At 38.7% G+C, this 25,626-nt stretch overlaps 3 protein-coding genes across 7 annotated transcripts in view; 1 reads left to right on the forward strand and 2 right to left on the reverse strand.

Annotated features, from left to right (window-relative positions):
• Window positions 1-3,425: 3,425 nt before the first annotated feature.
• On the reverse strand, window positions 3,426-9,702 carry LOC131137135 (macrophage mannose receptor 1). The gene is made up of 6 exons (XM_058084724.1): window positions 9,575-9,702; window positions 9,124-9,483; window positions 7,478-7,816; window positions 6,078-6,212; window positions 5,894-5,977; window positions 3,426-4,489 (listed from the first exon to the last, which is right to left on the reverse strand). Exons 1-6 carry the CDS (start codon window positions 9,651-9,653, stop codon window positions 4,128-4,130), a joined length of 1,359 nt encoding a protein of 452 aa, XP_057940707.1. The 5' UTR covers window positions 9,654-9,702; the 3' UTR covers window positions 3,426-4,127.
• A 3,030-nt stretch (window positions 9,703-12,732) lies between these two features.
• Window positions 12,733-20,735, forward strand: rxrbb (retinoid x receptor, beta b). 2 transcript variants are annotated; one of them, XM_058083362.1, is made up of 12 exons: window positions 12,733-12,901; window positions 13,998-14,205; window positions 14,381-14,534; window positions 14,659-14,838; window positions 15,099-15,152; window positions 16,915-17,075; window positions 17,394-17,523; window positions 17,627-17,753; window positions 17,847-17,888; window positions 18,286-18,377; window positions 19,109-19,214; window positions 19,295-20,735. In XM_058083362.1, exons 2-12 carry the CDS (start codon window positions 14,065-14,067, stop codon window positions 19,440-19,442), a joined length of 1,335 nt encoding a protein of 444 aa, XP_057939345.1. In that variant the 5' UTR covers window positions 12,733-12,901; window positions 13,998-14,064; the 3' UTR covers window positions 19,443-20,735. The 2 variants fall into 2 exon arrangements, with proteins under 2 accessions (XP_057939345.1, XP_057939346.1); XM_058083363.1 differs by lacking the exon at window positions 15,099-15,152 and having other exon boundaries at window positions 12,734-12,901.
• fhod3b (formin homology 2 domain containing 3b) overlaps window positions 20,149-25,626 on the reverse strand; it is a 125,797-nt gene continuing 120,319 nt past the window's right edge. For all 4 annotated transcript variants that reach the window (XM_058083359.1, XM_058083357.1, XM_058083358.1 and 1 more), the window contains 3 exons: window positions 23,575-23,761; window positions 21,966-22,127; window positions 20,149-21,888 (listed from right to left, as the gene is read on the reverse strand). In XM_058083359.1, coding sequence (XP_057939342.1) covers window positions 21,806-21,888; window positions 21,966-22,127; window positions 23,575-23,761 — 432 coding nt within the window. In that variant the 3' untranslated portion in view covers window positions 20,149-21,805. The remainder of the gene's footprint in view (window positions 21,889-21,965; window positions 22,128-23,574; window positions 23,762-25,626) is intronic.

A 25,626-nucleotide genomic window follows, 5' to 3' on the forward strand; every position in this document is an offset into this window, starting at 1 on the left:
TGACAGCAGTGCGCATGGCAGGTACAAAGATGTAAAGTTAAAAAGTGCTCGTCTCAAATGTTTTCCAACTTAGATACAAATATGAGATGATACAATATGCTTTCAGAGTAAAACTAATAAAACTAATTTATCTTTTATGATAAGGCTGCAGTGATACGGAGAGGGGTAGGGTTAAATGCGCTCTGCCGCTTCCTGTGAACTGTGGACATGTACTGCCATGTAACCTTGTATGCGTGATATCAATAGTATCAATTCCAACGGTAGTACCACAATTTATTTATTTTTTACATATATATATTTTTTTCACTTTATTTTCAGAACTCTATATAAGTGTGTGAAATTGAAGATAGCAGAGCCAAAGTATATGAATGTGAGCCAACATTGTTGACTTATTTTGCACTGAACAATTGCACAATTTGTACAACTGTATTATTTGTCTTGTAGTGTTGTATTTATATAAGCCTACTGCATTGTTCAGTTGCCCAATATAATGTAATGTAATATAATGTAATATAATATGATATGATATGATTTAATTTAATATATATAATATAATTTAATTTTATATATATAATATAATTTAATTTAATATAATCTTATATATATAATGTATAATATAATGATATAATAAAATATAAAAAATATTATATAAAATATAAATATATAAAATATAAATATATAAAATATAATATTATAATATAATAATAATTTAATATATTATAATATATAATCTAATATAATATAATATAATCATGATCAAGGCCGCACAGTGGACAAGTGATTAGCATGTAGGACACACAGGACACACATTTATATAAGCCTACTGCATTGTTCAATTGCCCAATATAATATAATGTAATATTATCTAATATAATATAATATAAAAAGTACCGCACAGTGGACGAGTGATTAGCATGTAGGACACACAGTCAGGAGATCTGGGTTCGATTTTCTGTGTGGAGTTTGCATGTTCTCCCCGTGGTTTTCTCCGGGTCCTCCAGCTGGGATAGGCTCCAGCATACCTGCAACGCTAGTGGGACTGGATGGATAATCATGATCAGTATTGGCAAGATTTGTCCTGTATTTCCTTGGTATTGGATTGATACCAAAACATGCATTGACCAATATATGTATAGATTTTTTTAATTCTATGATAATAATACTTCGCTTGCAGGAATATTTTGCTCATCCTGTTATAGGCTAAAATGAGTATATTGATTGAGCAAGTGTACCTAATGTTGTGACCGCCTTCACATCGGCAGCAAATAGGCAGCGTTACGCCATTGCAAGCCGAAATGAATGATGTCCTTCGCCATCCTCTGTAAGAATGCAGAGGGAGTGCCCGCTGAGTTACCATGGGGAGATGTACACAAAAGGGTGTGGCGTGGGAATGTCCCCCACAGGTCAGGAGTGAGGGTGAAGAGGTCAGAGGTCAGAGGCAGCTGGACAGCACACAAGAGGAGAGGAGGGTGAGAAAAGATGGCGAGGGGGGTGGTAGTCAACAAACGGAGCGAGCGGACGTTAACATTGAACTGATGAGAGGCTCGCTGACCGCCGCCTTTTGTGAGGGGAGAGAGGAGCTAAGCGATGACACACTCATGCGTAATGGGCCATGGTAATTGACAAATGACAGGAGGACATTGGGGATGCAAAACCGTGGCTTTCAAAACGCGGCGTACAAATACGAGATTGCTGGGATTAGGTGAAATTATACTCGGCTCCCATTTGTATTATTTGGAATAAAGATGTAAAATTCCCTGTTGTGCAAACAAAAGGCTTCATATCTTTCAAACTTGGTTTGACAAACATGTTAAAATCTATATTAGTGAGCACTATTGTGATGTAAATGATCCACCTCCTTTTAGTTTTCTTACATTTTAAGGGAATAATAATTATTATTACTATTATTCTATTTCTATTATGCTACAGAATTAACACTGAATTTATTTTCATATCATTAACCCAACATGTTTCCTTTATAGGATTCTCATTGAAATACAACATCTTAACTGCAAAAAAGGTATGTATTTTTTTCAATACTGATGTTTATTAGTTTTTTTTATACTTTGGTACCTTATATCCGGAGAAACAAGAGTCACAGTTCCCCCCATATTGTGATTTACAACATAAATATTAGTCCTACATGTATTAGACCATAAAAAACATACCATTCTTACCATACCGTTCATATTAGTAATTCTAACATGCTAGTGTTAGCATGCTAACACCAAAAAATTGAGTATAATTATGTATTTATATTTATATTATTGGACTTAAATTATTAAATAATAAATATTATTTGGGTATTATTATTTATAGTATTATAAGTCTATATTTTGATATTAAATATACTACATTTTCATGAATATAATCTTAACACTTACTGCTATCATGCTGCATGCTAGGTTTATAGTCATTAAATAAATATTAGTCCTACATTTATTATACCATGAAAACATACCATTCTTACCATACAATTCTAACATGCTAATGTTAGCATGCTAACACCAGTATTTGTACAAGTGCCTACCTCTGAAAATGCAAAAAAATGAGTATAATTATGTATTTATATTTATATTATTGGACTTAAATTATTAAATAATAAATATTATTTGTGTATTATTATTTATAGTATTATTAAGTCTATATTTTGATATTAAATATATTATATTTTCATGAATATAATCTTAACACTTACTGCTATCATGCTGCATGCTAGGTTTATAGTCATTAAATAAATATTAGACCTACATTTATTATACCATGAAAACATACCTTTCTTACTACCATTCATACAATTGTAACATACTAATGTTAGCATGCTAACACCAGTATTTGTACAAGTGCCTACCTCTGAAAATGCCAAAAAATTGAGTATAATTATGTATTTATATTTATATTATTGGACTTAAATTATTAAATAATAAATATTATTTGTGTATTATTATTATAGTATTATTAAGTCTATATTTTGATATTAAATATATTATATTTTCATGAATATAATCTTAACACTTACTGCTATCATGCTGCATGCTAGGTTTTCTAGTCATTAAAAATGCTAGTATGCTCATGTTAGCATGCTCACACCAAGCACACCTAGCTTGCTATGCTTAAAGTGGCAGCACTCTCTTACTGTATGTCCATTCAGAGATCTTGTAGCTTTCATGTAAATGTAAACAAAGCATAATAGAGCTGACTATAGGGGTGTTATTTCATGCCTGCAGGGCTCTAATAATGGTCAAAACGTTATTTAGAAGGTCATAAACAGGTTTTTGATGCTCTAACTGCATAAATATTCCATTTATGGATATTAAATCCTACTTCTATAAAGCATTACAATGTCCAATCAATGCTTCCCATTATATTGACACAATGGTCACATATTTGGTATATTGTTTTTATTTTTTTATTTTGGTGTAACACTTCATAATGTGTATAGTTTACAGTTTAAAACAGGGGTCTCAAACTCAATTTCAAATCCTTTAAACATAAAAAGCCAAAAACTTACCACTTCCACACGGATAGGGAGGATAGCTATTAACAGTTATTTAACTTTTAACATGAACATTAATCAAACGTAATAATTTTTTCTGGGTACATGATACCATACAGCATCCATATCAAACTTGCGCGGGCCGCACTAACATTAAACTTTCATATCAAGGCGGGGGCCTCAAACTAGTGTCCTGCGGGCCACATATGACCCGCGGGCCGCGTGTTTTAGACTCCTGGTTTAGAATGTTGTGTATAGTATTCCCACGGTTAGTGGTGATCCATGTAGACCTCAGCACTGCGGACAAGTGAAGGTCAGGTCAGTAGGGGCAGCAGGCAGTCTGCACGGGGACCATGGTGGTCCTTAAAAAGACCATCTTGAGCCCAATAGCCGAAGGGGGTCAACATGCAAATATTAACCCCCCGAGTGAAAGCAGCAGATCAATGTTCTCACGTCACTCTCTCTGCCCATGAATGTGTCGGCCGGCACACCACAATGTTGGCATATTTAATGAAATTCACGCTCAACAATGGAGGAGGCAGCACTCAAGTCTTCTCACTGGCCTGCATTGACAAAGATGGAGAGACATGTGAATAGAATGCTGGAATAACCAGCGTTTCCCAAAACTTCCTCAACCAGCACAGTTCTGGCAGATGAAATTCAGTTTCTGAGTCTCATTCAAGCCGACCCATTGCTGCTCCCCTGTGGTCTCCACGGCTCCGGTAGCTCCACACCACTTTGCACCCTCCGATCCTTGCCCCGGAGCCCAGTTCTGGTAACAGTGAATGGAGGAACCGCTCCAGAACCAAAAGTGGAAGTTACAAGTGTAGCGTAAGCCAAGCCAAACGTGAGTCGATGTGGCGTTTTTTGTCATTTCCGCCACTTGATCCTGAGTGCTTTGGTTAGTGATGTAGACTAAGTCCCTGTGGTGTTCTCTGCAGTAACTCAGGGCCTCCATCCAGGTCACGTTTTTACGAATTAAGATCAGATTACCTGTAGGACCAGAGTATAGAACAAGAAAAACAGTAAATGACAGTAAATGATAATTTTTGGATGCAAAAATAACTTTCACATTTAGCCACCATGTACAGTATTTCTAGTAGATTTTTATTTATTTTTATTTTTTTTACCAGATGTGCAATACTTCCCACGTCCACCAGATGTCGTCATACCAGAAAAAACAAATTTCAATTTAATTTAACCAAAATAAATTAGTATACACAGATGCTTAAAAAGGTGCTTGACTTTTGGATCAATTGCTCTAAAGCAAGGGGTGTCAACAAATTTTGATTCGGAAGGTCCTTGAACGCACCATAGTTGCTGTGAAATTTAAAAGTGAAAACTGTTCATTTGTTAATTCATTCATGGTGAGTACTACACAGTGTAACCTTAGTTAGCGTCATTAATTCATTTCAGACCAACTCTAACCAAAACGGACATTAACCGAATCAAATTTTCCCATAATAAATAATCTAAATGCAATTAATCTGTTCCAGATAACCAAAAAAAAATGTTTTACAATTATAGTTGTACATGCAAAAAATTATGAATATCATTATCATGAAAGTATCATTTCAATTGCTGGTTGCATTGAAATGTGCCTGACACTCTGAAAAACCTGAAAGCTGGCGAGCTTTCAGCGCACCTTTGGCGCACCTTTCACACAAAATTGTCACTGTGTGAAGCTGAAAATGTGGACACCTCCCCTGGTGCGCCGCCACGGCCATCTTGGCGCAGTGCAGTCGACCAAATTACCAAATTGGTTGCGCACAGTGGTGCAGTGGACCAAAAACCCTGCACCACTAAAGTACATTTTACATGTTAAATGCATTTAATAGGTTAATGAGGCATATTTCGGGCTTAAACCTGGAGTGTGTCACGAGTGAACAATGGCAATTAATGAGACAAAGAGAGGATTCAGGAGCTGAGTCTATTCTAATAATTACTATAAGAATTTTATTGCAAATGTTGATCAATGTCAAGCTAGCAGGAGGGTTGTGAAATGTTTTTTGGATGCGTATTTTTAACGAGCAGATTTTAAATGACCCATGGGTCGGGCTTTATACAGCGTATATCTTGCAGTTTTAATGACAGGAAAATAGTATGTAAGATCATATAAAAAATAAAAAAAAAAAATAATAATAAATATATTTTTTTAATGTATAAACATGGGCTATGACAAAACATATTGTATGTTTATCTTGAATTTCTTAACATTTATATATAGCATAAATGTGTAATCTAGATGTAATAAGGGTTTTTTTTTTAAGTCTGAGGCAGCTTAACAAAGATAAAGAAAAACATAAGTTTCAAACCCACTGCAAAATGAATTAATCTTTTGTTCCTATAGCAAAACAGAAGAGTGGAAACTTGAGGCTCACACGCTTCTAAATGTACCTGCAATCAACTGAGAATCGCTGTCGGTGGATGCGGGTGTCGTACTCCGAGTCCCAGGCGGTGTCGTGAAAGCAGAGGTACCTCCTGTTACACAGGAATTGTCACATTTGACATTTGCGGAATGGCATTGTTGAGTAGCGTACAAGTACAAGTATGACGTGTGGTATTCTTTGTTGTCACATACCTGTATTTAATGGTCGTGTTGAAGTAGCTGCTGTGGAATTAATGGATATCACCTCTGAAGATGAGCTGCTAGACGGAGTTGTGACACTGGTTGTCTCCTGTGTGCTGGTCTGACTGGTCGGTGCAACTTTGCTGGCTGAACCAAGTCACAACACAAAATGCAGACGTCTTATATTCATTGATGATAATGTGATTCAACATAAATCTGTTTTTTTATGATACAAAAGCAAACAATGTGCATGTGCTTGGTTAAAACTTTAGTTAAAGTCACTCTTGATACCAATTAGAAAATTCATGGCATTTTTATAATGTGACAAAATGTGTCATATTTTCCATTAATAATAATAATTATTGTTGTTGTTAATGTTAATGTTAATGCTGATGCTGACGTTGATGTTGATGTTGATATTGATATTGATATTAAAATTAATACAAATAAAATATTATTCATAAAATTAATAAAATTATTTAATTATAAAATAATAAAAATAATAAAAAATAATAAAATTAATAAAATTAAAAAAAATAATAAAATTAATAAATTTAATATAAATGTAAATTTATTAATATTAATATTAATATTAATTCACACTCACATCCCTCCCCATCGAACGCCTCATGTTGTGTAAAAATGTGTTTACTTGTGCAAATGTATGCCAAGGTTTTTTGAACAGTCCCACACCGATAACACACACAGATTAATATAATAATGTATATATCTATATCTATATGTTCAAAATTATTCATAACCCTTTTCATTATGATCATTATTTTCATTATTCGTTATAAAGCAAGGGTGTCCAAAGTGCGGGGGGGGGGGCATTAGTGGCCCGTAGCTCAATTTTTATTGGCCCCCTATGAAATATTCTATTCATAAAATTGAACATTAAACATTATGAAGGATGCGAACTTCCACCTTGAAAAGAGAAAAAAAATTCAAATATTAAATATTTGAACGATTTATCACATTAACAGCAATAATTATTGGAATGTATTTATGTAAGATAAAGATAATATTTGACCACTTCTCTCTGTCATTTCCAGGCAGAAGATACACATTCATATATACGTATATTATATATACGTATATTATATATATATATATATATATATATATATATATATATATATATATATATATATATATATATATATATATATATATATATATATATATGTATATATATATGTATATATATACGTATATATATATATATATATATATATATATATATATATATACATACGTATATATATATATATATATATATATATATATATATATATATGTGTGTGTATATGTGTATATATATATATATATATATATATATATATATATATATATATATATATATATATATATATATATATATAACTCGACACCGAAAAGAGTCAACTTACGGCCATGACAGACAAAGGTGCGTTTGGTGCTACACCTCAGATCATTCCACTGTCCGTCATCTTTCAACACAGCAGCAACACAATCCTGGTTAGCAGAATTTGGTTGCTGTGGTTTCCAGTAGCGGAATGACGACGCGCTCCCGTCGGACCACTTCCAAGCGTCTCGGAAGAGGCCGATCCACACGTTTTGAGACGTCGACGCGTTTTGGACTTTGTTGTTGTCTTCTGCTGAGCCAACACCAACCAGATCCAGTGACATATTTCTGCAGTGCTTTTGGGCATCCCTCCATGTTTTGGTGTCAGCAACAAAAATGTAGTTGCTGGTATCATCCATGTTGCCTGCAAGGTTTTAAGCATGATTTCAGATTTCATACAGGCGGGGTACACCCCGGACTGGTGGCCAGCCAATCACAGGGCACATATAGACAAACAACCATTCACACTCACATTCATACCTATGGACAATTTGGAGTCGCTAATTAACCTAGCATGTTTTTGGAATGTGGGAGGAAACCGGAGTACCCGGAGAAAACCCACGCATTTACGGGGAGAACATGCAAACTCCACACAAGGGTGGAATTGAACTCGGGTCTCCTAGCTGTAAGGCTGCATGCTAACCACTCGTCCGTCGTGCATCACAGTTTTGCTTTAAAAAGAAAATATATACCTATATAAAACATGCCCCGAGTTTTATTATAAAATATTAAATAATTATTAAAATATTAAATTTATCCCCAAATGGAGAACATGCAAACTCCATACAGAGATGGCCGAGGGTGGAATTAAACTCCAAGCTGTGAGGTCTGCTCGCTAACCACTCGACCGCTGTGCAGCCCAGAAATGTAAGTTTTCAGGCAAAATAAACTGCCATTTGGTGTTAAATATGATTTATGTGTTAAATATGATGCTAATACATTGATTATATAATGTATGTCAATAATTGCTTTCTGGCGTCCAACTCATAGTTCTGTGGTTTTCCTATTTGCCATATTTTGGTACGTATATAAATGCCCTGTTTTCATGTCTTGGCTGTACTGTTAAAAAAATTCTTTATAGTTTTCCAAACTAAAGTTATAGGTATATTTTGTTTATGATTATTAATATGACTAATATAGCTAATGTCCATCGCCTTGTAGCTAATATTGTTTCATATTTTTCAGTTACTGGTCCACAAGCCAAATGCTTCCGGAACAAAAGTAGTGACATTTTTCTTGGTTTAAGTCACTAATAGAGAAAAATTAAGTCAGAAGTGCATATTGGATATAATTTTGAAGATACATTATTGGGTCAAAATATGGAATGTATGCAAAATAAGGCAAAAACTGTAGTTTTAAATTTCTTTTGGAAGTGGACGAGATGCATGCATGTAGACACATTTCATGAAAATTGAGTTTTGCAATGCAGTTACTTGGAAACTCCAAGGGAGATAATTATAAGCAGCTGGTGGCAAACCTCCCAAATTCCTACAAAGCCCTTGACTGCAATATGTCACTGAATATACAGTTTTTTTTCAGCGTTTAACCAACGTACACACCAGCTGGCATCCATTACAAAGACTTGAAAATTGAACTATTATTCAAATTCAAATTCTACCAATTTTTGGGATTTGGATTCGGACTTTGAAGGCACCACTGCGTTGTACTCACCCTGACAAACAAAGCTCCGTTTGGTGTCACAATCACTCTCAAACCATTGTCCCAGTACATCCATGCCCGCACATGAACTTTGGTCCAGACCTTGTGGTTCTCCCGTCCTCCAGTTAAAATAACCCAGTTTTTGATGAGGCCAAGCCCAATTCCACTTTGGGACATCTCCCATCTCCAGTCCTATCCACGCTCGGTTTGTAGTATTTGGAACAGAAGCAATGAAATTGGCCATATCTGTCAGATTATTAATGGTAGCCAGGTCCGTGTACATCGCTCTGCAGTGGTTCTTTGCTTCTTCATAGGTTTTTGACAGTGGAATGTAGTGGAAGTTGGAGAATACCAGTTTAAAGGAGAAAAATTCTGTGGGGAAAAAGCAATATAGCACCAAAAAAAATGTATGTCAATATATTATTCAGACAACCATGTCGCAAAATGAATATGATATACAGACCTGATACTAATAGTAGAAAAAGGATATTAGTTATTTCCATTGTGAAGAATCTACATTCTATATTAAGTAATGCTCTCATACAAGCAGCTACTATTTGAGTGTGAAGTGAAGAATGTCACATGTCTCCTCTTCATACGCATCTCCTTCCAAAGCAGTTTTTCTTGTTTGACTCTCTCAGTAGCCACAGTGCAGCATAATACGTATATGCTTCCTGATGCAGCAATCACAAGGAATCTGATGACAAATATGTATGTCAATTCCTGTCACACCTTATCCTCTCTTGCTACCATGTGGGGATACTTCACATAGGGGTCATGTAACGTTTGTAAATATACTAGATCTCTGCTTTTTAAGCCCAATACAATGTCTATTTTTGACACACATATATCACTCCCCGTCACTCCCCCATATATTGATGTTGATTTCGAATCAACATTCGCAATTAAAGTGACATTGGTTATTATAATTAGATTGGTTGACACATGTTAAACACATTTAAAATATAAAAAGTACAGAAAATCACCACTAATGAATGTAAATTGATCCATGAACAGAAGGAATCAGAGACATGGCGCAGCCAGTCACAGCACACAACTGTGTTGCGTTCAAGGACCACTGAACAAAGCGTGAAATTTCAATATTTGATGAAAAAAACATATCAATATAAAAGATTAAAAGAAGTACATTTATGCTGTGTGTTTTATATTTCATATTGTTGGATTCTAAACACATTTTTTCCTCCCCAAAATCCGCTAATCTGCTGGGCCATGAATGCTGAATGGCGAATGTGTGTGGCTCCTCTGGAGACACTATATATATATATATATATATATATATGTGTGCTATATTTATCTGGTATATGCATATTACTAAATATTTTTTCAATAAACAAGGGAGCCAATAAAACATTTTTCTTCAACTGTGACTTTTTTTAACAATCTCAAAAATGTAATAACATTGAGAGATGAATTAATTAATTCATGTAATTAATGTCTCTTTAAGGCGGCACGGCGACCGAGTGGTTAGCGCCCAGACCTCACAGCTAGGAGACCCGGGTTCAATTCCACCCTCGGCTATCTCTGTGTGGAGTTTGCATGTTCTCCCCGTGCATGCGTGGGTTTTCTTCCGGGTACTCCGGTTTCCTCCCACATTCCAAAAACATGCTAGGTTAATTGGCGACTCCAAATTGTCCATAGGTATGAATGTGAGTGTGAATGGTTGTTTGTCTATATGTGCCCTGTGATTGGCTGGCGACCAGTCCAGGGTGTACCCCGTCCGAAGACAGCTGGGATAGGCTCCAGCACCCCCCGCGACCCTCATGAGGAAAAAGCGGTAGAAAATGAATGAATGAATGGTTGACACGTGTTAAACACATTTAAAATATAAAAAGTACAGGGACAGACAACTGTGTTGCATTCAAGGACCACTGAACAAAGCGTGAAATTTCAATATTTGATTAAAAAAAACATATCAATATAAAAGAATAAAAGAAGTACATTTATGCTGTGTGTTTTAGATTTTTATATTTCATATTGTTGGATTCAGGCTGCACGGCGATCGTGTGGTTAGCGCGCAGACCTCACAGCTAGAAGACCCGGGTTCAATTCCATCCTCGATTATCTCTGTGTGGAGTTTGCATGTTCTCCCCGTGCAAGTGTGTGTTTTCTCCGGGTACTCCGGTTTCCTCCCACATTCCAAAAACATGCTAGGTTAATTGGCGACTCCAAATTGTCCATAGGTATGAATGTGAGTGTGAATGGTTGTTTGTCTATATGTGCCCTGTGATTGGCTGGCCACCAGTCCAGGGTGTACCCCGCCTCTTGTCCGAAGACAGCTGGGATAGGCTCCAGCACCCCCGCGACCCTCGTGAGGAAAAAGCGGTAGAAAATGAATGAATGAATGAATGAATGGTTGACACGTGTTAAACACATTTAAAATATAAAAAGTACAGGGACAGACAACTGTGTTGCATTCAAGGACCACTGAACAAAGCGTGAAATTTCAATATTTGATGAAAAAAATGTATCAATATAAAAGAATAAAAGAAGTACATTTATGCTGTGTGTTTTAGATTTTTATATTTCATATTGTTGGATTCGGGCTGCACGGCGATCGTGTGGTTAGCGCGCAGACCTCACAGCTAGGAGACCCGGGTTCAATTCCACCCTCGGTTATCTCTGTGTGTAGTTTGCATGTTCTCCCCGTGCATGCGTGGTTTTTCTCCGGGTACTCCGGTTTCCTCCCACATTCCAAAAACATGCTAGGTTAATTGGCGACTCCAAATTGTCCATAGGTATGAATGTGAGTGTGAATGGTTGTTTGTCTATATGTGCCCTGTGATTGGCTGGCCACCAGTCCGGGGTGTACCCCGCCTCTCGCCCGAAGACAGCTGGGATAGACTCCAGCACTCCCCGCGACCCTCGTGAGGAAAAAGCGGTAGAAAATGAATGAATGAATGAAGTTCATTTATGCTGTGTGTTTTATATTTTTATATTTCATATTGTTGGATTCTAAACACATTTTTTCCTCCCCCAAGTCTGCAAATTTGCTGGGCCATGAATGCTGAATGGCGAATGTGTGTCGATCACACACTTGTATATACAGTGCTACATTTATCTGGTATATGCATATTACTAAATATTTTTTCAATAAAAAAATTAAGTTAGGGGCCACTGCACGTGTGCTCCCAGTAAAAAAAAATGTTAGTCAATATTGTCCTGTTGAAAGATATCTGGGGCCCCTAAGCAGGATTTTGGTGTGGGGGGGCCTATGGCTAATTAACAACTGACACGTCAGTGTCTGGGAGCCCCCTAGTGGCCGCATGGCTTAAAGCAGCTACTTGACGTCACAATATTTTATTGCAGATTGCCATTTTATGGTTATTGTGCTGTTAATTGATATTTTACTGTACAGTACTTATTATACTTTTATTATACAGTGGTTAAAATATGTTTTTATACATGGGAGTATGGAATGTAAAATGTTACTTTAAAGATTACCCTTACTAAGACAATTGAATGTGTTTATTTCAGTCTGAAATTATAATAATGATAATAATTATCTCTTACGGTTTCATGTGCAAAAACCAAATCGCCCCCCCTCCAGGCTTTGTATGTCACGTGACCGCTCCGCTGGGTGGTCCCACGAGACTTGTTGGCTCTCGGGGAGCTGGCACTGAGCCATGATGGCGGCCCGTAAACAACAACAGCGTCAAGTTGAAGTCGACTGGCTTTGAGCGGCGGCCTTGCTGTCTGCTGCTGCTTTTTCGAGAGAGCGCAGCAAACACACTCAGACGTGCTGGTCAACAATGCGTCGTTTGTTTGTTTGGTGAGTGTTTCCGACCCCGTAAATGAACTCAACACGAGTATTTCCGCTCGTTCGGTTGTAGTTAGCGTCAAGCTAATGATAGCTCGGTAAGCTAGGTTAGCCGTGCGCGTAGCGAAGCGTCGCTAAGTAGATTAAATTGCGACGCCTACGCGTGGGTTAAGTGGTTCTTATGGGGAAAAACACGCTGTAATGCGGTAATATATGAGTTAAACTAACAGCTTCCGTGTCATTTTAATCAAGTAAAGAAACACACGTATGTGGCTAATGTTAGCCGGCTAATGGCAACTAGCCGAGGCTCGAGCATCCAATGTATCTGTAGCTGCTATTAACAAAATTGCACGATTCCCTTTCCATTTAGATACATTTGTGCTTAATAATATACCACACACTAGCAATCAGTATTCGTGATATGATTCCTGTTTTTCTTTGGCCAACGTTAATGACATAGTCGCCGCATACAGTAAGCACGATTCAGCTAGCAAGACGTGTTTAGTTGAAGTTGTCGTTTTGCCAGCTAACAAACATAGGTCGGTTAGCCATGCCGTATTATATTTAGTTTTTGTTTTCTTTGGTACCTAAAAAAATCTCAAGAGTGGGGGAATTATATGTTCAAAATGTGTATATTAACCCTTCTATTCCAGTAATCAGGGGTGGGATTAAAAAAAAAAATTGTCAACATTTACTGCAATTGAGTTGTCACTTTTATATCTGTAATATTTTAAGTTACGTGGAAACAGGTAAACAATTCTACATTCTGCTGGAAGATGATTTATTTCATTTTTACACAGACCCTGCTTTGTGTACCTCAGCTATTAGTGCCCTCATAACAGGGACCTGTTTAACAGGTTTACAATATAGCTTGTCTTTTTATTAAACAAACAAATTACGCTTAATACTTAGCGGTCTTATTTAAACTCCAGAGTATAATTTATGTCTTGTGCATATATGATTGTCCTCTGCTGTCTGTGTTGTGTACTGCGGAGTGATCACATGTGACCTGTTCATTTTGTGCACAAAGCCATACGTGTTGACAGTGTTTTAGTACTCTTGTATACGGTACCACAACAATTACTACAACAATTTGTCACCCTCTCAGACTGACTGCGATCCATCTGGTGGGACGTCCTTCTTCATCATCTGTGTTGGGGTAGCCTATTAGTGCCATGTCTTCCCAGCAGCCCAACAGCTCAGCCCCCAGCAGCCCCACCAATGTCATTGGTTCCCCGTTTTCAGTCATCAGTCCCTCTATCAACTCTTCAATGGTGTCTCCCTCTCTCGGATTTGGACCCATTAGTCACAGCCAGGTATGGGGCACCATTCAATTGTTCAAAAGTGACCAGTTTGAAAGTGTTTCCCGCTATTCTATTATTAAGCTATTATTCTAGGATCCTTCAGTAATTCGTCTCACATCTGTTAGTATTAATCACTGCTGAAATACTACACATAATGATAATTGTCTGTGGTTCATTGTTGGTGCAGATCACACCTTCAGGCGCCATGTCAGGGATGCATTCGATTAGCAGCTCAGAGGACATCAAACCTCCGTTTGGCCTGAGGCCCATGCCGGCTCACAGTCCGGGAATCATGTTGTCTCAGAAGCGCCTGTGTGTCATCTGTGGAGACCGCTCGTCCGGTGAGTGAATGAACTGGCATCTGTTTCATTCCATTTGAAAGACGCGTGTGTTGCTTTTAATGTAAATATTTGTTTGAGCTTATCTCCTGGTTTCTACCGTGACTGTACTTTTTTTGTGCACTAGGTAAGCACTACGGCGTGTACAGCTGCGAGGGTTGCAAAGGCTTCTTCAAGAGGACGGTTCGCAAAGATCTCAGCTACACTTGCAGGGACAACAAAGAGTGCCTGGTGGACAAGCGCCAGCGGAATCGCTGCCAGTACTGCCGCTACCAGAAGTGCCTGGCCATGGGCATGAAGAGGGAAGGTATGCAGGTTGCTCATTGCTATAAAATGCCTCCCAAAGTAAAGAAAAATAAAAGAAACCAAATTGGAGCCAAGTAGCAAGAGACGGTAGAACGCGTGAGGATAAAAAAGTGTCTTTGTGGTTACAGTAGAACAGTGTGACTCTCTTAATGGGACTTTCAATTAGGGAGGTAGAAACAGACACCGGGGGCCTGGTTTATAATTTAACCCCTTTCTTTCTTCATTGTCCCAATTCTACCCTTTCTCCATTTTTTTCAATAGCGGTCAAACATGTAAGGTGGAATGAAGAAGATGGAAAAGATGAGGGGTGGATGAGTATGGCATTAACATTTTAAAGTTTTTTAATAATGTGTTGTAGTTTGTTGCTAATTAACATGTTTAGAGTAAACAGACAAGAGATTGTTCCTCGAGTTGCACTACAACATCATGTAAATGTCTCCTCAGAGGAACAAGTAGCGGGAAGGACACGGGTGCTTGTACTACGGCGCGTTATGGTTATTGTGTGCAGTATGAGGGAGGGGACATGTTTCAAAACACAACAGTGTGTTTCCTGTAACCATCACATTATCTTATTTTAAGGATGGGTTCACAGCAAACGAGTGCATTAAAGCGCCTCCGCGCTTTTAAAATTCATTGCGCAATGAATTTTATTATGTAGTCAGTGTCCTAGCATCCCACTATACATACTGTACATAGCCACCATAAAAAAGAAATCTGCAAACAAAACAGTAGCAACAAATTGTATGTAGCTGTTCCTTCTTTGGCTCATCTCTGCATGGTTTACGTTTTAGGGAAAGTATTTCAATATTTCCCTAATTATACATCGTAAACAGTACCTATTGTCTTATATTCTGCAGTTACTGTATACTTAATGAAGCAGTATATTTAATGTTAGTCTAAGTCATTCCTAGATTTGAAATGAAGTCAACAGGGTGCACTGCTGCTTGTTAAGAGTTCTTCACATGTTTTAATACTTTAGTTTTTTTTTGTGTGTGATGGCTTTTCCCGCCATTCCCTCTTTTCCTTTGATCTTATCTTAATATCTCTACCTACTTCAACATCCATCCATTTTCTATACCGCTTATTCTCATTGGGGTCGCGGGGGGTATGATGGAGCCTATCCCAGCTGTCTTCAGGCTCAAGGCGCAGTACACCGCAGGGCACATATAGACAAACAACCATTCACACTCACTATGGACAATTTAGAGTAACCTACCATGCATGTTTTTGGAATGTGGGAGCAAACCGGAGTACCCGGAAACCCATGCATTGGGTGAACATGCAGGGAATCGAACCCAGGTCTTCCCGATCCCCCGATTGTGTGGCAAACATGCCAACCACTCAGTCACCGTGCGGCCCCCCACTTCATTTGTCAACCAATGGTATCAATTCCAACATCGTGAAAACTTAAGTTTTAGGAAATGCTACTACTAGTACTACTATGTATTCAACTTAAGTCAGGACATTCATGTTATTATCCACAGCACAAAGATAAGATATGCCTTTATTCGTCCCTCAGTGGGGAAATTTGCTAAAAAAAACTCCCACTTTTCCTGACATGCTCGTTTTTCCGGATGCATTTCCGGTAATTTCTGCTGAATGCATTCCGCAACTATTTCTACATTTCTCAACACATGTCAACCCCCCTCCAATGTCAAACCATTCATTCAGGATATTTGTGTTATGATCCATATAACAACATTTACCATTTTTCCTGACATTTCCATTATTCCAGAATTAGCTTACCGCTATCATACATACATCTGTTTAAACTGTTGTCAGGTTTGCGTGTTTCAAAAGCCTCTTCTGCGTCAACACTTGTTTCCTTTAATATACATCATATATATGTTGTCTTTCATGATGTCATAGTCTGGAATACTCTTCCTCATTACATACAAGTTGTATTGCTTTCATCCCTGTTTGTCTTTTATTCCTTTTTTTCTCTTTTTTTGTTCCTCCACCTCCCACCCCCATCAAGTTCAGGCATTCACGCGCAATGTCTTCAGCCATTGCAGTCATCTAGCTAATCAGTAGTCTTCCTCACGTAAATCACTCTTCCTTGTATCGTCTGATTCAGCGGTCCAGGAGGAGCGTCAGAGGAACCGCGAGCGGGAGGGAGAGCTGGAGTTCAGCATGAGCATTAACGAGGAGATGCCAGTGGAGAAGATCCTGGAGGCGGAGACTGCGGTGGAGCAGAAGACTGAGCTACACTCTGATGGAGGCTCTGCAGGAAACTCTGTGAGTGCAAGCAACCACACCACGTGCTATATTGTTTGCTGGTCTTGAACCTTTAAATCTATTGCGTAATTATTTTTTTTCCATGTAGATAACAAAATGGTAATTGGTGAGAATTGTTGTTACACATGTTGTGTAACATAATGATGTTTCATTGTTTAATAAAGTAATGGAACATGCTAATAGGTCAAAACACGAATACTCTAGAGCACTTGGAGTGTGGGCCATCAGGGCACACAGGAGAGAGGGGCGCTCGTGCCCAAGTCCTCTGGTCAGTGTGTGTGTGTGCGCCCATAGTGATCTTCTCCTATTCCTGTCCAGCCCCATGATGCGGTCACCAACATCTGCCAGACTGCAGACAAACAGCTCTTTGCCCTGGTAGAGTGGGCCAAGAGAATCCCTCATTTCTGTGAGCTGCCCCTCGACGATCAGGTCATCCTCCTGCGTGCAGGTGCATCAACACACACACACACACACACACACTTTTCCCATTGCTACTGCCCGTCCAAGTCGTCCTCAGTTCGCGAGTCTGAACACTGTGACACTTTCATCAGGTTGGAATGAGCTCCTCATCGCCTCCTTCTCCCACCGCTCCATCGCCCTGAAGGATGGTGTTCTTCTCACCTCGGAGCTGCAGCGTGAGGGTGCTCACAGTGCAGGAGTTGGAGCTATTTTTGACAGGTTTGTTTATTCAGTCATTGGCCAGTTTGATGTTTACTACAAAGTTATATAGTATTCCTTCCTAATCTAAAGTTCTTTGTTGTGTTTACGTAGAGAGAGTGTGCAGAGTGCAGAGGTTGGTGCCATATTTGACAGGTAAGACCGCACTACTTGCACAGAACGACACTATAAACCTTGCAATCCCAGCGTCACATTTTTTTCTTTCATCGGAGTTTAACAGCTGTCATGTTCCAAGCAGAAGCTTTAGGAATTGTACACTTGATCAAAGTATCTTAAGATTTGTTAGATCAAAGACTTCAAAACATGAACGTCCACTTGACTCTACTTCATGACTCTACAGTCAAGCATCGTGGGAACTGTAGTTCTTTTAGCCATGTCTTAGCGTCATCATTGTTTAAGATGCATGCGGGGGGGAAAAGTAGCAGCCTATAGTCTAGAATGTACGATAATTTGTTTGTCACATTTAAAAATAATAATAATAATAAAAATAAACACCATGATCTATTCTTGACCTCCGAACATTCTCATGCAGGGTTCTCACTGAGCTTGTCAACAAGATGAGAGATATGCAAATGGACAAGACAGAGCTGGGCTGCCTCCGCGCCATTGTCCTCTTCAACCCAGGTGAGCGTGCTGCCGACGTCTTAATGCCTGAAAGGAAAACTGACCTTGTTTTGTAATTTTGGCCATCATCCTCCATTGTTATGAGACATGAACACGTCATATATATATAAAGGGGGCGTTCTTGGCCCTTTTTTTATATCTTTAGAAAGCACAGAAAAGAGACATGTTTTCATGTCTCACATGAGGATTGTGGCTAATGGGCTAAATAAATAAAAAAAAGGCAGTTGTCCTTTAAATTCTCCAAGTTTTCCATGAACAAGCACAAAATCTCTGGTGGTCGTTTTATATGGAAACAAAATAAGTGGAGCAGCAACCACTTATCTTCCTGACTACTACTACTGTTACTATGTGGGATTGCAATACATTGGTTGTTAGTGGGGCTGCACGGCGGACGAGTGGTTAGCGCACAGACCTCACAGCTTGGAGACCCGAGTTTGCATATTCTCCCCGTGCATGCGTGGGTTTTCTCCGGGTACTCCGGTTTCCTCCCACATTCCAAAAACATGCTAGGTTAATTGGCGACTCCAAATTGTCCATAGGTATGAATGTGAGTGTGAATGGTTGTTTGTCTATATGTGCCCTGGGATTGGCTGGCCACCAGTCCAGGGCGTACCCCGCCAGCTCACACGAAGACCCATGAGCCCACATAGTAGAAAATGCCTTGAAAAGCAGCGCCCTCTGGTGGCTGTCTGTAATGCAGCTGGTGGACTCGTAATTGTGTTGTCCTGCAGATGCAAAGGGTCTGTCCAACATGGGGGAGGTGGAGCTGCTGAGAGAGAAGGTCTATGCATCCCTGGAGGCCTACTGCAAACAGAAGTACCCCGAGCAGCAGGGCAGGTACGTGCGCTCCCTCCCTCTTCTCCATCCCCGCTTTGTCACATCCGAACACTGAGCACACGTGTCTGACTTTTTGGCAGGTTCGCCAAGCTCCTCCTGCGACTGCCCGCCCTGCGCTCCATCGGCCTGAAGTGTTTGGAGCACCTGTTCTTCTTCAAGCTGATCGGCGACACGCCCATTGACACTTTCCTCATGGAGATGCTTGAAGCCCCCCATCAGCTGTCCTAGAAAGCAGCGTGCAGACTGTGGTGAGCTATAAAGAAGCGTGGGACTGGTGTGTGGCACTTTAACTTTTGGAAAGATTTGTCCGCTTTGTCTCACTGCTATCTGGGTTCCACATCCTCTTTTTTTTTTTTTCCTTTTGTTCTTTTTTTTGTGTTTAGTGCTGCACAGATTTGCTCTTTTTAGACCAAACCCGATGCTCAGCATGACCTTCAAGCTGGTGCTATGTGTTAAAACGACATGGTGGATCGAAAGAAGTATTTTTAAACCTTCCCTCATTAGCTATAATACCATTTTATAATAGCTTTTTAGACATCGCTTAAGTCATCCCTTTTAAAACGGAACCAGATGGCGAGCATGAGTTGAAGACCTAGTCTTCTTTTTTTTTTTTTAAATCATTTCTATTCACGATGGCTGTCCAACGGTTGCAAAGCTCCGCCTCTCCCACGAGATGAAATCTTAAGAGGTTGAAGCGTTTGCAAGCGACTCTCCTACATTTAGACTTGTTTACGTCTTTTACGCCCATTTTTATTTTTATTTTTTCCTAAGTCCAATCACTTGACCGTTATTATTTGTAAAAGATCAATGCCCGCCACCTAAACGTGTAGGCGGCGTTTGGTGCTATTTCAAGAGAAGACGCCACATTTGGTTAGAAAACCTGACACCTAAGAGGATATGCAAATATGACCGTTTTGTTTATTTTTTGGTAAAAAAAAAAAAAAGAAAAAGATGTAGCAATACAAAAAATATTAACGTGCGTCAGAGCTTTCTGCCTTTCACTCATTCAGGGGTTTTACTAAGTAAATCACGTCTGGTGGAAAGGGAATATTCCATTTTGTAATTTATACAATTTTGAGGTACTGTGCAAAAGTAATTGTTCAGGGAACGTGTATATTGATTTTCAATTATGATCAGGAGATACAAATTATATAATTCTTAACCTGTGCCCTTTTTTTTTTTTAGCTTTCAGATAGCAGAACATGTGTTGGGTTGCACTGGATTTTCAGCTGGTATTTTTATTTTTTTTTTGTTTCTGCTCCATTGTATTTCCTTCCATACTTCTTTTCCTTTTTAGCTCGGTAGCTGTCCTGTTCATTGTATTGTCGCTGCAGTTTATTCATCATGATCACATTTAGGTCCAGAGCACCTCAAAAACATGACAAAATACGTCATAGCGTTGTAACGGTTTGCGACTAAACACCATCGATAAACTAGACCTTGAAGGTGCTCTTCAACACACACAGGGACTTGAAGCATGGGGTTGTGTGGTGGACTCAAAATAAAACATAAGACTTTCAATTTTGGGACTTTGGGTGTGCAACTTTTTTTTTCTTCTTCTTCTCCCCTTAAGAAAAAAAAATAAGACACAACATTGAAAATAGTTTTCATGAGATTTTTAATTCCAAGAGCTGTATTAGCTGCAGATGAAGCTGAGGGTAGTGGGGTAGCGGGTAGTGCAATGACATCACAAAAGTCTTCCGTCGGAGTTACTAATAGCAAACTGTACCTTCCAAAAGTGACTCTTAAAAAAAAAAAAAACAGCACAGACTGGTTGCTTCGCTTTAAATTATATTTAGAATAATACTGCTTTTTATCTATATTACACTATTCTACACAAAAAAAAAACACATAACCTAAGTAACTTTACACATCTGCTTGTAAAAACATTAGAATTGGAGTTAAACGCTACACTTGGACTCCTGCTGGTGCTTTCTTTTTCTTTTCATGGCTACACTTCCAATATATCGCATGGAAATTGGGACAAATTTGATTTAAAAATAAAAAAAAAACAGATTAGATAACAAAAGAAACTGGCCTACTTTTGTCCATTTATAACATCATTATAAATGCATATTGAATAATGTTCACATTCAGCGTTTAAAGTGAAAAGTCATTATGGAGCCTTTCCATGTAAATGTAAGGCAACGTTTGGGTGGGGGGGGTGGATTTATACGTTATGTAATTAACCCCACACAGCCTTTTTTTTAAATAAATAAGTGTGACAAAAGGCACTGAAATGTGCAGCTCAACACATAATCTATTTGGAATAAATGGATGGAATATTTGCATGTTATCCATGTTTTCACATTCTATTGCTAGCCAGCTAATTAGCATCCAGTGCACCTTGTGCAGAGAGACTAAAGTACCACAGTAGTGTTGTACACAGTAACCATCTTTGGGACTTGTTGCTCTCACTTCAACCCCCCCTCAAAAAAAAACAAAAAAACACCCCGCCACACAATGATGCGTTTAGGTGCTCTTAGTGTGCAGTTCAACGACAGATCAAGCAGTGCATTAGCAAAAAAAAAAAAAAAAACTCAGCCTAGCTTCTGCTCTCACGGTCGTACAAACAAGCTCCAGTTCCTCATTCAAACCTGCATGTCGGAACCACCGGACACGCCCAGGAAGTTGGCTTCCTCTGATGTCAACGCGCCCTTCAGCGTCCTCCTCACTACAACCAACAGCAGAGCAGAAGCGGTAATCAGCATCTTTAACGATCCCCGCCTTTGTCCGCTTCAAGTGACTTACGTGATTTGCGATTGACTCTCGAACGCCGCCTCTCGCGAGGTTGCGTCCTCTGGCTGGGGCCCTGAGTGGCTGAGCGCACGATCCGCTCCATGATCTCGTCAGCTGTGTCGTCTGTGCAGTTGATGGCGTCGTCGTTGGCCACGCACCACGGAGGGACTCGACCTGGACAGTCAGTCGTCATCCACGTATTATGTACGGTAAGAACACTGTACAAAGCTACCACACTAACACTGATACACAGATACTTAGTATGTACTACTGCTGCTAAGTCAGGGGTGTCCAAACTGCGGCCTGGCGGCCATTGTAAGTGATAAAGTTGTAAGCGAATGAGGAAAAAGTCACAATTTTATGAGAATAGAGTAATATTATATGTAAAAATAGTAGTTTTACACATAATACATTTCTTTTCAATCACACCAAGTCAAGACAAATAAGTAATGTATTAATTTTTATTGTATTTTTTTTACTTTCAATGCTTAAATCTCTCCATTAGTTCTGTCTACTGATATTAAGTTTGTATAATTTTGTCCAAACAAAACCCAATTTGTGAAATTAAAAAATCACAAAATATGCGCTACTGCTATACTACTATATACTACTATAGTAGTACTAAATTACCTTCAAAGTACAATATTTGATATGAGCTAATTAAAGCCTTACATGGGCCCACAATCCATCCTTAACATCGTGCAATAGCATTTTAATAGGATTGAAATTATGCTTGACTGTTTTTATTTTAGTTTTATTTAATTTTTTGTCATTTTTTTATTCTTAATGTAGTTGATAGATGAATGGTGCACTGACTGTTGAGCACTTTTTCAATTTTGTTGTGCTTGTTACGATGAAAAAGTTCTCTTCTATTCATAGCAACCTTGATTTTGATGAAGTACTACTTTTGGAGCAAAACTCAAACACAATTTTTTTTAAAGGTTTTTTTTTTAGGTTGAATTTGATGACAAACCACGAATAAAGTTGTATTTTTTCCCGAAATGGGTATAATCTATGTAACCTCTTATCTACACAGGTACTAAATCAACTTCATCAATTTTTTTTTACTTTCAATGCTTAAATCTCTCCATTGGTTCTGTCCACTGATATTAAGTTTGTATAATTTTGTCCAAACAAAACCCAATTTGTGAAATTGAAAAATCACAAAATATGCACTACTACGATATGCAATACTAGTACAAAATTACCTTCAAAGTACAATATTTGATATGAGCTAATTAAAGCCTTGCATGGGTCCACAATCCATCCTTAACATTGTGCAATAGCATTTTAATTGCATTGAAATTATGCTTGACTGAGTGTTTTTATTTATTTTAGTTTTATTAAATTTTTTAAAATTATTATTTTTATTTATTCTTAATGTAGTTGATATATGAATGATGCACTGACTGTTGGGCACTTTTTCAATTTCGTTGTCCTTGTTACAATGACAAAGTTCTATTCTATTCATAACAACCTTGATTTTTTAAGTTTTTTTTTTTAGGTTGAATATGATGACAAACTACGAATAAAGTTGTATTTTTTTTCCTGAAATGGGTATAATGTATGTAACCTCTTATCTACACAGGTACTAAATCAACTTATCGTTATCGAGCGTCACCTTTTGTGCCGCCGGCTCTTGTGCGGGTACGGAGGCCTGGCATTGTGGATGTCTCGCTGTCTCCGCTCTGCAGGCTGCTCTTCAGCACGGCCTTCATGTTCTGGTGCTCGGCGGCGTCCTCGGCGTACTGGATGCCTTGAGGCTGGCTCTCGTGTGCGTCGGGCTGCGGACCCCCGAATTTGCCGCTCTGTGGATTGGGAGAGGAGACTGTTTGTAGGAGAATACACACATTGGCTCTGACACAGCACTTTGGAGACTTGGTTACTCACGATAGCATAATTGCTCTAATTAACGAGTCTATGCTTCCTTTACTGTGGGTATTGTGAAAACAAGAGTCATCTTTTCTGTTAGGCTTTCTCATGCACTCCAAATCCTTCTTGAAAGTCCAAAAATGAAGTTATTAACATGTTTTTGGAAGCTGGAGTACCCGGAGAAAACCAGTCCAAGGGTGGAATCGAACTCGGGTCTACTGCCGCCATGCAGCCAAGTATACGTAATGATGCTTCAACTGTTTTCATCCTCAGGTTCCCACCAGGAAGTAGTTGTCACACACACACACACACACACACAAAATAAAACAAGCGATAAGTCTGCCAAATCCAATGACGCTAATCAGTCGTCTGGTATTGTTCCACGCTATGTTAGTCACAGCAGAACGTTCTCCATGCGATTGACTGCTGTCAATCTCATCCTACCTCGCTGCTGTCATCATTGTCGTCGTCACTCTGCAGTTTAAGGAGGTGAAACAAACACCTTCAGGTCACACGGAAATGTTTTCACTTCGGTGATTTTTGAAAAAAACGTAAGGGGTTAGTATGGTGTTTTTTTCAATTTTTTCAACTTGCTTCTAACGCACTTTTCTGGTCAAAAAAACAAAAGAAACCTCACACACACTCAAGAGGGGCCCCAGAAGCACCCAAAAAGGGCATAAAATGCCAATGTTTGGGGGCGGTGATTTTTGAAAAAAACGTAAGGGGTTAGTATGTCGTTTTTTTCAGTTTTTTTCAACTTGCTTCTAACGCACTTTTCTGGTCAAAAAAACGGGGGAAACCTCACACACACTAAAAAGGGGCCCCAGAGGCACCCAAAAAGGGCATAAAATGCCAATGTTCGGGGGCGGTGATTTTTGAAAAAAACGTAAGGGGTTAGTATGTCGTTTTTTTTTCAATTTTTTCAACTTGCTTCTAATGTACTTTTCTGGTCAAAAAAACAGGGGAAACCTCACACACGCTCAAGAGGGGCCCCAGAAGCACCCAAAAAGGGCATAAAATGCCAATGTTCGGGGGCGGTGATTTTTGAAAAAAAACGTAAGGGGTTAGTATGGCGTTTTTTTCATTTTTTTCAACTTGCTTTAACGCACTTTTCTGGTAAAAAAAAACAAAAGAAACCTCACACACGCTCAAGAGGGGCCCCAGAAGCACCCAAAAAGGGCATAAAATGCCAATGTTCGGGGGCGGTGATTTTTGAAAAAAACGTAAGGGGTAAGTATGGCGTTTTTTTCAACTTGCTTTAACGCACTTTTCTGGTCAAAAAAAACAGGGGAAACCTCACACACACTAAAATGGGGCCCCAGAAGCACCCAAAAAGGGCATAATATTGCAAAGTTCGGGGGCGGTGATTTTTGAAAAAAACGTAAGGGGTTAGTATGGCGTTTTTTTTCATTTTTTTCAACTTGCTTTAACGCACTTTTCTGGTCAAAAAACCAAAAGAAACCTCACACACACTCAAGAGGGGCCCCAGAAGCACCCAAAAAGGGCATAAAATGCCAATGTTCGGGGGCGGTGATTTTTGAAAAAAACGTAAGGGGTTAGTATGTCGTTTTTTTCATTTTTTTCAACTTGCTTTAACGCACTTTTCTGGTCAAAAAAAACAGGGGAAACCTCACACACACTAAAAAGGGGCCCCAGAAGCACCCAAAAAGGGCATAAAATGCCAATGTTCGGGGGCAGTGATTTTTGAAAAAAACGTAAGGGGTTAGTATGTCGTTTTTTTCAGTTTTTTTCAACTTGTTTCTAACGCACTTTTCTGGTCAAAAAAAACAAAAGAAACCTC

Source organism: Doryrhamphus excisus, chromosome 10 (assembly GCF_030265055.1).
Source record: "Doryrhamphus excisus isolate RoL2022-K1 chromosome 10, RoL_Dexc_1.0, whole genome shotgun sequence".
Taxonomy (NCBI): domain Eukaryota; kingdom Metazoa; phylum Chordata; class Actinopteri; order Syngnathiformes; family Syngnathidae; genus Doryrhamphus; species Doryrhamphus excisus.